Genomic DNA, 17,104 nt, shown 5'->3' on the forward strand with positions numbered 1-17,104 from the left:
TTATTATTGCTTTGTAATATAGTTTGAAGTCAGGTATTGTGATACCTCCTGCATTGTTCTTTTGACTGAGTATTGCCTTGGCTATTCGTGGCCTCTTGTGTTTCCATATAAATTTAACAGTAGATTTTTCAATCTCTTTGATGAATGTCATTGGAATTTTGATGGGAATTGCATTAAACATGTAGATTACTTTTGGGAGTATAGACATTTTTACTATGTTGATTCTACCAATCCATGAGCATGGGAGATCTCTCCACTTTCTATAGTCTTCCTCAATCTCTTTCTTCAGAAGTGTATAGTTTTCCTTGTAGAGGTCTTTCACATCTTTTGTTAGGTTTACACCTAGGTATTTGATTTTTTTTGAGGCTATTGTAAATGGAATTGTTTTCATACATTCTTTTTCCGTTTGCTCATTGTTAGTGTATAGAAATACTAATGATTTTTCTATGTTGATTTTATATCCTGCTACCTTGCTATAGCTATTGATGATGTCTAGAAGCTTCTGAGTAGAGTTTTTTGGGTCTTTAAGGTATAGGATCATGTCGTCTGCAAAGAGGGATATTTTGACAGTTTCTTTACCTATTTGTATTCCTTTTATTCCTTCTTCTTGCCTAATTGCTATGGCTAGGAATTCCAGTACTATGTTGAATAGGAGTGGAGATAGTGGGCATCCTTGTCTGGTTCCTGATTTTAGAGGGAATGGTTTTAATTTTTCTCCGTTAAGTATAATGCTGGGTGTAGGTTTGTCATATATAGCTTTTATAATGTTGAGGAACTTTCCTTCTATTCCTAGTTTTCTTAGAGCTTTTATCATGAAATGATGTTGGATCTTATCAAAGGCTTTTTCTGCATCTATTGAGATGATCAAGTGGTTTTTGTCTTTGCTTCTGTTAATGTGGTTTATTACGTTTATTGATTTTCGTATGTTGAACCACCCCTGCATCCCTGGGATGAAGCCTACCTGGTCGTGGTGAATAATCTTTTTGATGTGTTGCTGAATTCGATTTGCCATTATTTTGTTGAGGATTTTTGCATCAATGTTCATTAAGGAGATTGGCCTATAGTTCTCCTTTTTGGAGGTGTCTTTGCCTGGTTTTGGGATAAGTGTAATAGTGGCTTCATAAAATGTGTTTGGCAGTTTTCCTTCCCTTTCTATTTCATGGAACAGTTTAAGGAGGGTTGGTATCAGTTCTTCTTTAAAGGTCTGATAGAATTCAGCAGAGAATCCATCAGGTCCTGGACTTTTCTTTTTGGGGAGACTCTTGATTGCTGCTTCAATTTCATTTTGTGTTATAGGTCTATTCAGGTGATTAATTTCCTCTTGGTTCAGTTTTGGATGATCATATGTATCTATAAATCTGTCCATTTCTTTTAGATTTTCAAATTTATTTGAATATAGGTTCTCAAAGTAGTCTCTGATGATTTCCTGGACTTCCATGGTGTTTGTTGTTATCTCCCCTTTTGCATTCCTGATTCTACTAATTTGGGTTTTTTCTCTCCTCATTTTAGTCAGGTTTGCCAGGGGTCTATCGAGAGGGTGAACTTTTGTTTGGTTTTGGTAAAATTTTCCATCACCCTATAGCACCAAAATCCACTGACAGTTATTTTTATAAAACGGAAATCCATTTTTTAGAAATACACATTAGTATCTCAAATTTTGACCACAGAAAGCTCTATAGGCAAACTCTAAACTATAGCCAACCCAATCACACACGTATAAACTTATAAGACCTTCATTTGCATCTTGAAACAACTTCTGTAAAAACCCGAATTTAGACAACACTGTTTTAAATAAAACTCTTAGCAACCTTATACCTTAAAAGACTCAGGAAGAAAAGTAAATTAAACTATCTTTTTTATAACAGCAATCTACAAGGAAACGTGTCAATAAACCTAACTATGTAAGAGTTAAATGTAAATCACACTAACGACAGAATGGGCAATGATTGCCTCTACATGAGGCAATTCATAATGTTTGATCCTTCTAAAGTTCTATCATGTGTTGCTTTTTTCCTCTTTTTTGATTATTGTTATACTGGAAGCACATTGTGACATTTACAAAAATTCTTACAATATATCATAGTTGAATTCACCCACCCCCATTATTCTCCTTTATCTCTCTTCACCCTATTGCTGGAATAGTTACAACAGGTCTCATTTTTCCATTTTCATATTCATACACACTTTCCTTATATCCTCACCCCTCCCACTGCTGCCAACCCCCAGACAGGATCTGTTCTACCTTCCTGTTCTCTGTTTTAAAAGAAAAAAATATTTGTTTTTTAAAGATAGTTATAAAGGGAGTTTCCTGGTGACATTTCCATGTATGTATGTATTATAACCTGAATTGGTTCATCACCTCTATTTTTCTCCTTTATTCATGAAATGCTTTTAAAGCAATAACCACTTCCTACCTACACAGAGTTATGAGCTCTAGGCCAAATATGGTAGAGGGGTGTGTTAATCTGTTTTGTGTTGCTGTTACAAAATAGCTGAGGTAGGTACTTTGTATAGAAAGGTTTATTTAGTTCATGGTTTTGGAGGCTGAAAATCTAAGATTGGGTGACCCCGATCTCTTTGGATGTTTGTGAGGAACTTCTGATTTTTTTGTTTTTATTGTGGGACCAGAGTTTGAACTCAGGGCTTCACGCTTGCAAACCAGACACTCTACCACTTGAGTCATACTTCCAGTCCTGGTGAGGGCCTTCTGTTTACATCAAAACATGGCAGATGGCTTCACAGAGGGAGCACCAGCAAGAGGAAGTCACATGCAAGACAGGAAGGAAGCAAGCAAATAAATCAAGAAAGCCAAACTCCAAGCAGTAGAGTGCCTGCTTTGCAAGTGAGGCAGGCTAGCAAACAGGGAGAATAAGCCACCATGGGACTACCTTCTTTTACCCAACCTGATATCCTCATGCTGGACTTTGCAAGATAGTGTCTGAAGTGGTGCCTTTGAACCTGGCTTGCCTGGTAAAAGGAGGCCTGCCCCCAATTTGACCTCTCAGGCCAAGTCCTCTACTTAAGACCTCATGAATATTGGTTGTATCTCATGCATGTACTTGAAAACCTGGAAATCAACATAAGCATGCAGAATACCCCAAGTTATGTAATAAGGTTGTATTAATTAAAGCTGCCAGGCACCTTAGTCCCTCCCTAAGGACTGCCCATATTTTTCCTACCTTACAACTTATAAAATGGGCGTCAACAAACAGATCAATGCTTCTGTGCCACCTGGCAGGAGCCCAGGTGAAAGTGTTTTCTCTCACTCTTTCTTTCAATAAAGTTTTGCAATTCATGTCTGCAGTTTTCTGCTCAGGTGACACAAGAACTTGGGATCTTCTGGACTAGGGTCTTCTTAGACCACCCAGCCTAGTAACATAAATGCCTCCTTTGTAAGTGTGAAGCTCTGAGTTCAAATGCCAATATCATCAAAAAAAAAAAGAAGAAAGAAAAAGCAAGCCAAACTCACATTATAAGACCCCATTCTCAAGGGAACTAATGCAGTTCCATGAGACCTAACTCATTCCCTTATGAGGGAATCAATCCCTTCTGAAAATGGTGCCCTATTCCCTAATTGATCTTCCACTAGGCTCCACTGCTTAAAGGTTCCACTGCCTCTCAATACTGTCACACTGGGGTCCAGCTTCTAGCACATGGATGTATGGGCCAGAGATTGTATCTTTGGGTCAAGGGGTGGGGGAAGAGGTGGCCCAAACAATGTATACACATGTGAGTAAATGTAAAAATAAAGCAAAATTTAGAAAAAGGGATTGTATCTAAGCCACAGCAAGGGGTTACATCTGGTCGGTGCCTGGATGGATGGAGGAGTAGGTAAGGACCTTCCAGGGAAGACTGGTCCCCCAGTGAGCTGGAGGCAGGGAAACTTCTCACTTCCTCCTCCCCCGGACTCTCAGCTCCTGACTGAGGCAAAACCAAAGCTAGGGGTTTACATAGCCCTGTTTGGGCTTGGTGCTTAGTAGGCATAACTAGGTGCTGGCGTACACTCTTCAAGGGGCAAATTGGTGACTCTCCATCTTGTGCTTGTGGACCAGACTACTTGATCTCAGGATCTTCATTACCTCACTTTCCTCCTGGGGACAAAGGTACAGTCCCCTTAGGTTCAATAAAGCTCAACGTTTATATTTTATTTTCCTAAAAGTATTTTCATGCTGGGTGCTACTTGGGAGGCTGAAATTTGAAGAATCACGGTTCACTGCTTTTCCCAGGCAAATAGTTTGAAAGACCCTCATCTCCAAAAATAATCAGAGCAAAATGGGCTGGAAGAGTGGCTCAAGCGATAGAGCACCTGTTTTGCAAGCGCAAAGCCCTGGGTTCAAACCCTAGTCAAATTAAAAAAAAAAAAAGTATTCTCATGAGTCTGCAACTCTTTATTCTGCTTCAAACTCACTGATCTTCATTGAGCAAGTCTGTCTGACTTCCACAGATGTTACAGGAATCTGGAACAAAGACACAGGACACCAAGGCTTTTCAGGAAGCAATGTTTATTAGCTTGCCAGCTATGCAGGTTACAGAAGCAAAAGGCAAGGTTTAATTATTGGCTACTTCACCCCCAGTGCAACGTGACCTTTTTCACGTTTAGATTTTTAAGTTTTATCTCCCTGCTATGCCATCCCCTTCCCCCTGCTTCATTATCGGAATCCATCCTTCTTTCCTTCCTCCCTCCCTCCCTCCCTGCCTCCTTCTGTCCTCCCTCCCTGCCTCCTTCTGTCCTCCCTCTCTCCCTCCTTCTTTCCTCCCTCTCTCCCTCCTTCTTTCCTCCCTCCCTCCCTCCCTGTCTTCCTTTTTCTTTTTTGGTCCTCCTCCCTGCTACACAACAAAATACAGCCGTAAGTGTGACCTGAGATTCCAATTCAAACAGAGAGATTTGGCGGTGGCAGGCAGGTAGTCGCAGGAAAGCAGGACACATAGCAGGTGCTCACACATATTTGATAAAGAAATGCCCTCTTCCTAACAGGCAGCTTGGCCCGGCATCCCCACGGGTCCGGATCCCAGGACCAGCACACAGCAGGGTTGCAGGAAATGCAGGTCAGTACCTCCTGCGAGCAGCACCTGGGACGTCACGCAGCCACCACTCTCCCCAGCCGGAGTATCTGAGGTTCCTATCTGCCACAAAGACAGGCCAGAAAGCAGTGTAGCTCCCTGGATACCACGCGCTAGAAAGCGACGTTGGAAGGGCTTGATCAAGACTGTCCCAATCGCAGTCGGAACTCCATTTCCCATAGGCCCATGCGCGCGACTCAATTTCCCACAATTCCTCATATACTTCCGGCGCGGCCAGGGAACCGAGGACTGCTTCCGGCTTTGGGCCTGGCGCTGCGGTAGAGGCGGTGGCGGCGGCGGCGTCGGTAGCGGAGAGGTACTCGGGCTGTGGGAATAGGGCTACCGGCATGGACGTTTCGGGGCAGGAGACCGATTGGCGTAGCGCCGCCTTCCGGCAGAAGCTGGTCAGTCAAATGTGAGTAGGGGCCGGGGAAGGGCGCGGGGATGGCCAGGTTTTCCTTCCTCGCGGGGCGGGCGAGGCCGGAGCTGTACTCCGCGGTAGACCCCAGACGCGGGAACCTGTGGGGTCTCGAGGGTGCCAAGAGACCAAAGGCGGCAGGGACCTGCGTGAGCCCTAGGGTATGTCCCGCCTTCGGTTCCCCACTGTGCTCTTGGCGGACAAGGACAGCTTGTTAGCTTTCCTGGGGCCGAACTGCAAACCAACGAGCCTTGGCTTATGAGTCATCGTCCTGAGCTTTCTCATTCGTCATTTGTGTGCTTTGGGTGCAGACTTTCCCCTGCTTTGATTTACACTGAATACGGAAAAGGATCGAGCCATCCGTAGTGGACTTAGCAGAGCTAGGTGCTTCGTGGTTTCTCTTCCAGAAAAACGCATCAGGATGAGAGAAATTGAAGGAGGGCGAAGGGAAGATGAGGTTGGGAGGGTAGGTGTTTGGGCGGTGAGGACGAAGAATCTAAGGGTGACCCTCTGAAGAAGTGTGGACTTGGCCGAAGGGTGGTAGGGAGCGGCTGTCAGGAGGCGATCATGGGTTTTGGAGGAGGGAGTGAAGAGGTCCCCCCCCCCGGGCTGGGGTTAGTGCCCCTCCCGACGGAACGCCAGCCCTTTACCTCTGACTACTTGTTTCACTTAGCAGTTTTTACTGAGTTTTCTGGCGTGTTTAGCTCAACAGAAAATTGCTCAATTCACAGCCCCATTCCCCGAGGGATGAAGGCACTGTCAGTAAAAGACAGACACAGCACACAGTCTTGCCAGCGTTCCGTCATGGGGGATGTGGAGGCTTCCTGCAAAGTGACAGTTAGCTTCAGCAAGTCAGAGCAGTCTTGTAGAGGAGGTGATGAATAAATTGAGTCCTAGAAGGACGAGTAGAAGTGTGAAGGGCCATCATTCCAAACAGGGATTGGGCAAGTGTGAGTGCTTGTTGCGTGAGGACCTGCTGTAGGCGGAATCCTGAGATTGGAGAATAAGGACGTTCAAGAGATAATGGAATGAGGGTGAGCAGGTGCTGGTGTACCAGTTAGTGGTGGGGCTGTTGTGCTAAGGACTTGAACGTGTGTTTGGCATGTGACCTGTTTCCAGGTCCTGAAATGCCAGTGTTGGGAAGATCCCTGAGTCCCTGTAGCAGAATCAAGGACTGACGAGAGGCCAGTTAGGCTGTTTGGGTGTATTTTTCTTTTTTTGCTGTTGGGGGAGGGGTGTGGAGACTTGTCCTTTTTCACCCTTATATTCCTGCTGTTAGATCATTGCCTATCATATCACTCCATAAAACAGTTGTGGAATGACTTATTCCAGCTAAAGGCCTTCATTAGACAGTGGCAGAAACTGAAAGAGGAGGACAGATGCCAGGGGAAGGGGGAATGTGTGAACAATCTGATGATGACTAACTGGATGGAGGGGGTGGGGTAAAGCTATGTGGAAGGAAGGAAGCTGGACTGAATGCTGGGGAAATCTCTGTACAGTGGAAGGAGTGGCACTGCCACAGAAGCACCTCTTGACAATTGTGCAGACGTTGCAGATCAGAAAACAAGTGTTTTGTTGATATACTTGAGTTATCTGTAGGTGAAATCTTGAGTGCTAACCTACTTCAGGGCTCTTGCTAGAAAGGCCCTCAGGGCAAGGATTCTTCTTTGGGAAAGCCCTGTAATGAACCAGTTGTCATCACAAGCAATGTGAGGGCTGAGAAGTGTCAAGAGTGTTATAAGAAAGAAAGGTTCAAGAGTTTCTGGGTGTTGAGGTTGACTGAGTACTTCATAATTTAGCTTCCTTGTGCTTCCAGGGGAACTGAGTGGTCTCGCTCTCCTTCTCTCCCTCCCCCCATCTCTGCCAGATTTCGCTGCTTATCTTTATTTTTTTTATTGCTGCATAGCAAATCACTACACGTTTGGCATCTTAAAAAGACATAGATTTAATATCTTGTCATTTCTGTAGAAGTTCAGATAAGCTTACCTGGGTCTCCTGCTTAGAGTGTTACAAGGCTAAAATCAAGAGGTTGGCAGGATATATTTCTTGCTGGAGGCCCTGGGGTAGAATCTGCTTCCAAGCTCATTCAGGTTGCTGGCCAAATTTAGTTCTTTGTACTGAGGTGTCCTCTTTTCTTTCTGCTGTTTGCCAGGGGTCAGTTTTTGCTCCTAGAGGTTGTTCTTTCTCCATGCTATCTATGAGGCCATTCCAGCAACGGCTGATCCTGCCACATCTCATTTAAGCTAGAGAAAACTGTCTAAGGTTTCAAAGGTCAGTTTAGAACTGGGCACACTTAGGTAATCCAGGACAGTTTTAAAGTTTGTATACTTAATTACATCGGTGAAGTCCTTTCTGCTATATAATGTAGCATATTCACAGGTTTCAGAGATTGGCGCCGTCTCTTAAGGGGGAGGGGCATTCTCCTGCCACAGCTGAGTGAGCAGTTTCAAAGGCTGCCTTTTAATATGATGTAGGTGTTCTCATTTTTCAGGTTTCTCTGTTTTCTGGCTAGGGCTTACTTTCCTGGTGCCTCGATTTATTGTGTTTATGACTGAAGGAGGATTTGCATTGGGTGTCTATATATCTTTACTTTTAACTCCCAGTGTTTATGCTGCTGTTTAAAATTGGCCATTTTGGGAAGCATTTTGAACCTAGTGATTTATAGTATATGAGGGAATAATGAAAGCATAGGGCTGGCGGGTGTAGCTCAGTGGTAAAGGAATTGCCTCGTATATGTGAAGCTCTGGGTTTGGTCACCAGCATTACTTTGAATTTAAAAAAAAAAAAAAAAGCATAGTAAAACCCTGGGAAGTTTCAATGGAGGGGAAAGCATCTGATTATCAGTTTATTTTTCTCCTACTGACCCTTAAGGATCCACCAAGAGCCTTGGAAACAAGGCCTCAGAGCATAGGCTTATCAGGTCTCTGGACTCCTACTGAGAAAAAGTGATTTTGAGTTGGGGCTGACAGGAGAGCTGTAAAGTAGACTGCCCTTGTGGGAGTCTCTGTAGTCTTCTTGGTGTTTCCCCCTGCCCACCTTGTAGGCCTTTCCTAGATTGCTACCTCTCCCACTTACTTCCTCACTGGTCCTTCCTCTCCCAACAGCATAGATGAGGGTGACCTGCATTTCAAGGGGGCTCATCAGTCACTTCCCTTAGAATTACAAAAAGAAGCTCCAGCTGTCCCACTAGCCCCTCATTCTGGCCTGGTTTGCCTTCTTCATCTCTCATCCTGTTTCAGCCTTTCCAGCCTTTCCATTTCTTGAACATGTCAAGCTCTTCCTTTGTTTTGTTTATTTTTATGTGCTGGGGATTGAACCCAGGGCCTTGTACATGCTCAGCACATATTCTACTACTGGGCTATACCACCACCTCTTTTTTAAACAATGTATTATCAAGTATTCAAGGTATTCAGAAACGGGTATATACCGGGCTCTGGTGGTTCACACCGGCTACTTGGGAGGCTGAGATTGGGAGGATAAAGGTTTAAGGCCAGCCTGAGCAAATAGTTTTTGAGATTCCCACCTCCAAGATAGCCAGAGCAAAATGGACTGGAGGCATGGCTCAAGTGGTAGAGCTCCTGCTTTGCAAATGTGAAGCCCTTGGTTCAAATCCCAGTCCCATCAAAGAAAGAAAGAAAAGGAAGGGGTAGAGTTCTCCTCATTGTTGCGTTAAGCAGCTCCTTCTCTTCCTTCAGGTGTCTACTTCAGTATCAAATACTTCCCTATTGCACCTCTCCCTACCGTGCCTGAAGTGGATCACCCCTCTGATAGGTTTTAGTCAGCCCTTTTTAGTTTCCCATGGGATCCCCATCCTGTATGGCATGGAAGAGTGTAGAAGGAGTTTTTCCAGGGGGCTGCATGAGCCACTTTTCATATTGAAATGGAATTATTATTATTATTTTTTTACCTGAGCCATTGCGTGTTGTGAAGCTTTAGAACTATAACTTTCTTCACTGAGTGACCTTGGGCATTATTTAACCTTTCTAGATTGTATCCCTCATCTGTGTAATCGTAGGAGCCCAGTCTGTCTCCTAGGGATGGCGGGAGGGTCAAGGAAGAGACCACTATGCAAGCTCTCACAGACATCTGGAGACACAGTAGTGAGCTTCCTGACACCTCCACCTATGCCCTTTCAGGGATAGGAGGTTCTGTATCCTTAGACAGTAACAGTGATACCCGAAGTCTGGTTAGAGGACTTGATGACACTTAAAGGAGCCGGTAGGTATGGGAGCTGGAAAATGGTTGGTTTAGATTGGCTCTTCATTGAACATCTGCTCTGTCTGCAAGAGCCTACAGGAGAAGCCATCCTTTGAGCTCCTTGAGCAGGCTTTTGTGGGGCTTGAGCCTTCCTCAAGGAATTGTTGGGTTAATGCTAACGTGTTCAGCTTCAGCCTCCTGGAGAACAAGCCTGTGTCTGTTGTGACTAGTGCTATGCCTAAAAGAGTAAGTTCGCAGAAAATACGTAAGCAGTGAACGAATGAGAAGACTTTGTCAGTCATTTCCTCCCAGTTCTTTTAAATTTCTCTGCCTTTCTATTCTTGAGGCTTTTATCCCTCTCACTCCTCAGTACAGCAGATTGCACATGTAGGCGTGAAATAGATAAATCTTTGTTGGGCTAAACAGAATGCAGAATGGAGAAGGCACAGTTGGGGAAGGGTGGCCTCATGTGGGGCTCTGGTGAAGTGCCAGGAGGAGCCCAAAGGAACATGTTGTGAAACCAGGGCAAACAGGTCAGCTGTTTCTCCTGGTGAAGCCCCCAGGGAGATGTGAGCTCCAGGTCTCACACTTAGGAGATGTAGAGAGTTTGACCTGGACCGCAAGCAGAAAGTCAAGTGCTTTTTAGGCAGAAACAAAATAAAACAAATCAACACAAGGAACAAAGAAAAAAAAAAAAAAACAAAGGAACAACAGCTTTTAAGAGTCTTGGAGGCCTTCAAAAGGACAGTAAAGCCAGTTGCTGATGGCTCACACCTATAATCCTAGCTACTCAGGAGGCAGAGATCAGGAGGATGTTAGTTCAAAGCCAGCCTCCGGCACATAGTTCATGAGACCCTATCTTGAAAATAGCCAATACAAAACAGGGCTGGTAGAGTGGCACAGGTGATAAGAATGCCTGCCTAGCAAGCGTGAGGCCCTGAGTTCAAACCCCAGTAGTAGTACCCCCACACACACACACACAAAGAATAGGCAGTACCTTCAAACTTGGAAACCAGATCCTGCTTGTGGGTCCTTGTGAGGCAAGAGTCAGTTTTGACGAAGCTTTTACTGTGGCTTTTTCCACTCGGGCCTCCCAACAACCTTGTGCCATTCTGACCCTTATTTTCTAGCAGAGAGGCTGCTGAGTCCCCCTTCTTTGTCCACAGCCTCGTGGTGGTTTAAGTGAGTGCACTGACTTACAGATGTCTGTATGTAACCCATTACCAGCATGTATGCTTCCCAAGGCCAGGGCTCTGTCTCTGCTTATCTTCCTAGCCCAGCGCCCTAACAGTGCTGCTCATGCTGGGCCAACAAAAGTTATTGTTGAGCCTCTAGACCTGTAGTGACATTACTGAAGTGACATGAGCTTCTCTGTCATCTGCCCAGGAGTCCTGGGCTTTTTCAGCAGCAGCAGCAGTAACTTGACATAGGGCATATTGTGCTAAGCCCCGTGGAAAGAGTAGACATATGTTAACTCTTCACCTCTTCATGTTGCCCTGCCTGTAGATGCACCTTTTTTTGTTTTAGTTTGATATTTGATGTTTGGTGTTTTGGTTTGTTTTTTTGGTGGTACTGGGGTTTAAACTCAGGGCCTTATGTTTGTTAAGCTGGAGCTTTACCACTTGAGCTACATCTCCAACCAATGTTTTGTTTTTTTGAGACAGGGTCTTGCCCTGTAGGTCAGGCTGGTCTCAAACTTGAGATCTTCCTGCCTGTGCCTCCTGAGTTCTGGGATTACAAGTGTGGGCCCTCAATGTCCAGGTCTAGACAAGAAAACTGAGGCCTATAGGAGAGGCCACTGCAGCTTGTAGTTACTCTGCATGTTACAAATGAGTGCTTGCTGGACTGTAGCATGAGCCATCATGCTGGCTTGATTTTTGCTTTTGAGACAGAGTCTCACTATGTAGCCCAGGCTGGTCTCCAACTCAGAATCCTCTTGCCTCAGCCTTTTGAGTGCTGGGATTACAGGAGTGTACCAACATGCCTGGCCCTCTGTTCTACTCTTAATGGAAATTGAGGTTAGTTCCAGTTGTTGGCTGCATGAAGGCAGCTCAAGGAATGGTTGTGGTTCTCTCTTTTGGTGGATATGCACTTTCTGGGTTGTGCACGAAGGAGTGGAGTGGGGCTTGGGTTAGGGAGTGTGGTCTTTAAGCATGTTCTGCTGAACAGTTTTCCTAAGAGGTAGCAGTATATGGCCAGTGTATTTTGACTTGCCCAGTTTACTTCCCCATGGCAGTGTGGGGGAATTCCACTTGCTCAGCATCTGGCATTGTCAAGGCACCTGCTTTTATAGCAAGCACCCTTGTTGGTTTTGAATGCGCATTCAAATTTGAGACTCCCTTGGCCACAACAGTAGGATTGGGTAAAGTTTTAGGGATGAGAGAGCCTACAAGGAAAGGGTTGGTATGATTTGGTGACACTATGTATATGTGTATGCATGTGTGTGAGCAGAAGAAGGGAGGAGCAAGAGACAGGTATGGACCCCTGCAGGGAAAGAGCCCCAACTCTACTGATTCTGAGAGGTGTGCAAGGCCATGATGTGGGTAGAGGGTGACAATGCCAGCAGCCCTTCCCAAAGAGAAATGTCCAGTAGTCAGTGGTGTAGGAAGCAAGCCTCTGAGGACATGGAAGTGGGCCTTTCTTGAGGCTGGGGTGAAGCCTGTTTGCCAGCTGGAGGGAGTAGAGGGTTCTAGAGGAGGACTGTGGTGGGCAGAGCTGATGTGGAAAAGGATGTGAGGTGAGAGGATGAGCACAGTACAACCACATCACAGCCTCAACAACTACAGCAAACTCAGCCCCGTCTCCCTCTTGTTTTGGTCAGTACTCAGGACTTTGGGTGTAGTACTTCATTCTCTTCCAGATAACATTGTAGAGGATTGAAAAACAGGAAAGCGTTTTCCATATTCTCTCCTCCCAAACATGACCAGTCCCAACATGCTGGTATATTTCCTCCAGTCCCATGTGTATGTGTAGCGTTATATGATGTCTAGTAAATATGTAAGTACATATACAGATGTACTTTTGAAGTGGAATTGGGCTATGAGTTTAGTTTTGTGTTGTGGCTTTTCACAGCTCAGGCTGCATTCTCTCCCTGGGTGGGCTCTTGCTGGTACCTATGTGTCCACCAGCCCACATTTACAAGAGGTGTAGATCATGCATACCTGTTCCACAGGCTTGAAATATCGTTTGACTTACTGCTACTGTTGGGGGGAAATTCTATTATGAACTTTTTCAAGCATTTCCAGGAGTAGAGATAATAGAAAATTGGTTTCCCAAGTCCTTTGAGAGATAGCAACATATGGCCAGTGTTCTTTCACTCTCCCATCCCCTCCCCCTTCTGGACTATTTTAAATAGTATTCCAGACACCACATGATTTCAGCTGTGAGTGCTTGAGTGCAGATCTCTAAAAACTAGGTCTTCCCCACCCCAATACCACAAAACCACATGAGATAAACATTTAAGTGTCTTGGGTTGGCAGAGCACGTCCCTGCCATGTGCTTGCCTAATGGCAATTGGGACTAGCTGGGGCTGGAGGAGTATAGTCCCAGGACAGGGATCACAAGGCTTGTCCCCACTCTCTTGGTTCTTTTGAGGTCTAACTAATGGATTGAAGTAAATGTCAGAAGCTTGCGATATCTGGGCCAGCTCCGATAAGCACATACTGTTTGAAGGGCAGCAGTCTTCTCTTCAGGTTATTTCTTTCATTGATCTTGCTCATTGGGAGCAGAAAGACATCTCAGTTGAGTAAGAGAGGAGTATGAAGAGAAAATGTGTCAAGTCTCTGGAATTGGTATTATAAGAAAATTTCTTTCTGCAAGACCAGAATACTCATTCCTCCATGTAGGTGGATGGTTAAAATTTGAAATATATATTTTTATCTTGTGAAAAATCACTTGTATGTTTCTTTAAAAAGTCAATGAATTAGCATGGTAATGTTTGTTAACGTTTGCCAACAAAGGAAAGGAAGAAGCTGTGATCTGTTTGGGATAATAGTTTGGCAAACACTCACCCAGCTACCTGTGAGGTCCAGAGGCCAGGTGTTTGCTTTGGTTACTTTGGTGCCCAAACAATTGGTGTCTCACCATTTCCTCACTCAGAGTTAAAACACCTGTGCATTGGGGCAGTAAATTGGCTGCAGGATCATTAGAAGGTCAAGGGGTGGCATGGGGTGCTGTTCAGAATACTGAATGAGAACAAAGCCTGTGCTAGTGGAGGACAGGGAATAGACTTTTCCACCTGATGTGATAAGGCATTGGAGCTGCAGCCAGAAGGCAACTGTCAGATGTGTCTGGGTGCATTAGCCTCATCTATCCTGGAGTCAAATACTACTCTGACGGTGGGTCCACGTGGAGAACTGTGGCAGGAATGGAAGGTGGTCATAATTGCTGATAGAACACAAGTTGTCTTTTTTGTGTTGGCTGACGCAGGAAGGTTTAGAAGGGTGAATCCACATTCTTGTAATCTCAGCTACTCATGAGGCAGAGGGATCTCGAGTTCAAGGCCAGCCCAGGCAAAGTGAGTGAGACCCTGTTTGATAAACAAAAATACAAACAGAAGGCCCGAGGATGTGGCTCAAGTGGTAGAGTGCTCACCTAGCATGCTTGAGGCCCTGGGTTCAATCCCCTGGCATATTGGTTCACATTTGCTCTGGTCAAACAAGTCCTGAAGTTTGGGGACTCCACTTGTGAACCTCAGGGGCTCTCCTGTCTCTACGGCATACGTTTTATGTGCATTTTGTCATTTGGTTTTGAATTCCTTCAAATCTTATCAAGTAATATATGCACATAAATTACAAAAGTCAAGGAGTAATAAAAGACTTCGCCAGAAACTATAATGGTTCCCTGTTCACCTAGTCCTCCCCAGAGGCAGCAACCACCTTTAACTTTTGCTGTTTCTTCTGTCATATGCCTGTGGTTCTCAGTGTGTGCACTGACTCATCAGTTTATGAGTTGTATGAATTACCTGGTGACTTGACTCTGTAGCTCCTACCTACACCATTACCTTTGCTTCTCCCCCTCTCATCCTCCTAGGAGTTTACTTTCTGGGTAAGTCAGTAGTCAATGTTTATATCTTATTCCTACACAACCCAATATGCACAGCTGAGCATAGTGGCATACTGCAGTTCAATGTTACTTTTTCCTCAGTAGAGTACAGGGAAAGAGGGAAACCCTTTTAAAACTGTGCCTAGTTTTCTGTGTCCCTGTTACTGTTTCTTCATACATCTTTTAATTGCTTCTCAGCACAGTTATCCCCAGGCTCCACACTACCACTCTGTCAGTTATAGCCCTTCCCTAGGATCTCCCTTCTGGAACCCTCCAGGCAGTAGCAGTGGCAGTGGCCACCACAGGTGTGGTGAGGACAGCCCTTAGGAGACTCATTTCTTTTTTTTTTTTTTTCCGGTGCTGGGGTTTGACTCAGAGCCAACACCTTGAGCCACTCTACCAGCCCTTTTTTGTGATGGATTTTTTGGAGATAGGGTCTCCCGAATTATTTGCCCTGACTAGCGTCGAACAACAATCCTCCTGATCTCTGCCTCCTGAGTAGCTAGGATTACAGGCGTGAGCCACCAGTGCCCAGCAAGGGACTTGTTCCTTGAGCTGCACAGCTATAGCCTGTTGTTCTCCTGTGTCCAGTCCCTTGTTTCCCAAATCTTGTGTCTCTTTGTGGTTCCTTCCATCCCTCTACTAGCTTCTTGGGAAAGAGCTCCTGAGAGTTAATTTTCTGGAGACCATGCCAGCTTGGGTGCATCTGTACTCCTCATTGGGGCATAATTCTGGAGGATTTTTTTTTTTAATTTGTTTTAAAGAGGAATCTCCCTGTGTTGTCTAGGCAGGCCTCGAACTTCTGGACTCCACTGATCTTCCCACTTCACCTTCCTGAGTTGCTGGGACTAGAGGCATGAACCATCATATCTGGCTTCCTGGAGGATTTTAGAAACATGTTCCACTGCATGGCAACTGTGCCAACCAAGTGCTTCTCTTCCAGCGTTATGGCTTTGAGCCTTTCCAAGATCAGGTCTTGCCTAGTGGGGGAAGTTCCATTGAGTCATTTCAAGAGAATTTCATTCCTTCCACTTTCTAGGATTTTTGTCTGTAGTATGTGAATGTTGCCTCTTTGGGATGTCTTCTCATTTTCTTTATCTCTTGGCTTCTGTTACCCATATTTTTGTCATTGACCTCTGCTCTCTAGCTGATTTTCTCCATTTTATCTCTGATCTTTTGCTGCTAAGATGTTTTTTATTTCTTAAGGGAACACACACACACACACACACACACACACACACACACACACACACCCCTTTTTTCTTCTTTGTGATCTGACTTTTCCTTTCTGTTAAATGGATGCAATGCAGTGTCTTATCAGTGGATAATATAACTTCTACATTTTGTTTTTTCTGCTAGTTTCTGTTATTCCAAATTATTCTTTCTCCTTTATCTGCTGTGTTATGGTGTCGAAGTTCCTGGTTTGCCAGCTGCTAACTCTAAGAGAGGGACACTGTAAGGCTGAAGGAGCTTTCTCTGAGTAGGCAGGGCTTGTCAACTGGGAGCTTTGCTGGAGGCTCATCTGGCTATAGGGTCTCTGAATCCTTCCTCCAAGATTATGGCTTTCCAGATGCCAGGCGGCAGAGTGAAGGGCTGGTGGATGAGTGGGTCTCTCAGATAGTATGGATCAGGTCATTTAGACCTACGTCTCTCCAGCTGGGTAGATTGATTCCCCCCCACCTCCAGTTTTTTTCCCAATAGTAAACCTCTAGTGTCTCCTGGTGCAGGGTTGGTTACACACAGTATGAAGTAGAGGAGGGGGTGCGGGATAACAGACTAGGAAAATGTGCAGCCAAAGCTTCTCCTTCAAATGTCAGGGCTGGACTTGAGCAGCTGAAAGCACAGAACATCACAGATACCTTTCCCTTACTCTCTTATAGATGGCTAGTTACTTTTTTTTTTTTTAAAGATGGTTAGTTAAAAAGATGGTAGACATCTTTTTTAAAAGGCAAAATCTTTTTTTACTTTATGTAATCTGCTTCTGGTGACATGCCTAGGAAAATCTTCATTGTCCTGATAGCGTATAACTCTTCCTGTGTTGCCTCTTAGTACTTTATGATTTGGCTGTTAAGCTCACAGGGTAAAAGGTCCCACCCACATGCTAGCTGTGGGCTCCTGTCCCAGATGGGTGAACAGACTCTGCATATGCTGCTGGTGATTTGCCAGGAGGTTACTTGGGTGGGGTGAGGTGGGGTGGGCAGAAGTTTCTCCTGCCCTACAAAAGGTCACTTGACTGATAAATATTGTGGTTCTCAGAATTAGAAGAAACCCGTAGAGATTACCTTTGGAAAGAACATAAAATCTGTCACACAAATGGATGGGAGAAAAATCTCCTGTCCCCTTGAGGTCAGGAGGATGAATCTGTGATCCAGGGAGGAAAGAATT

General features: G+C 44.8%; 1 protein-coding gene across 5 annotated transcripts in view; it reads left to right on the forward strand.

Moving 5' to 3' along the window:
- Positions 1–5,298: 5,298 nt before the first annotated feature.
- Positions 5,299–17,104, forward strand: part of Med15 (mediator complex subunit 15) — a 59,958-nt gene continuing 48,152 nt past the window's right edge. For 2 of the 5 annotated variants that reach the window (XM_020160718.2, XM_020160722.2), the window contains exon 1: positions 5,300–5,476. In XM_020160718.2, the coding sequence (XP_020016307.1) occupies positions 5,409–5,476 (68 nt within the window). In that variant the 5' untranslated portion in view covers positions 5,300–5,408. Of the gene's footprint in view, positions 5,477–17,104 lie in introns of all 5 variants that reach the window. The other 3 variants (XM_020160721.2, XM_074060606.1, XM_074060607.1) reach the window with 3 other exon arrangements.

Source organism: Castor canadensis, chromosome 18, assembly GCF_047511655.1.
Source record: "Castor canadensis chromosome 18, mCasCan1.hap1v2, whole genome shotgun sequence".
NCBI lineage: Eukaryota > Metazoa > Chordata > Mammalia > Rodentia > Castoridae > Castor > Castor canadensis.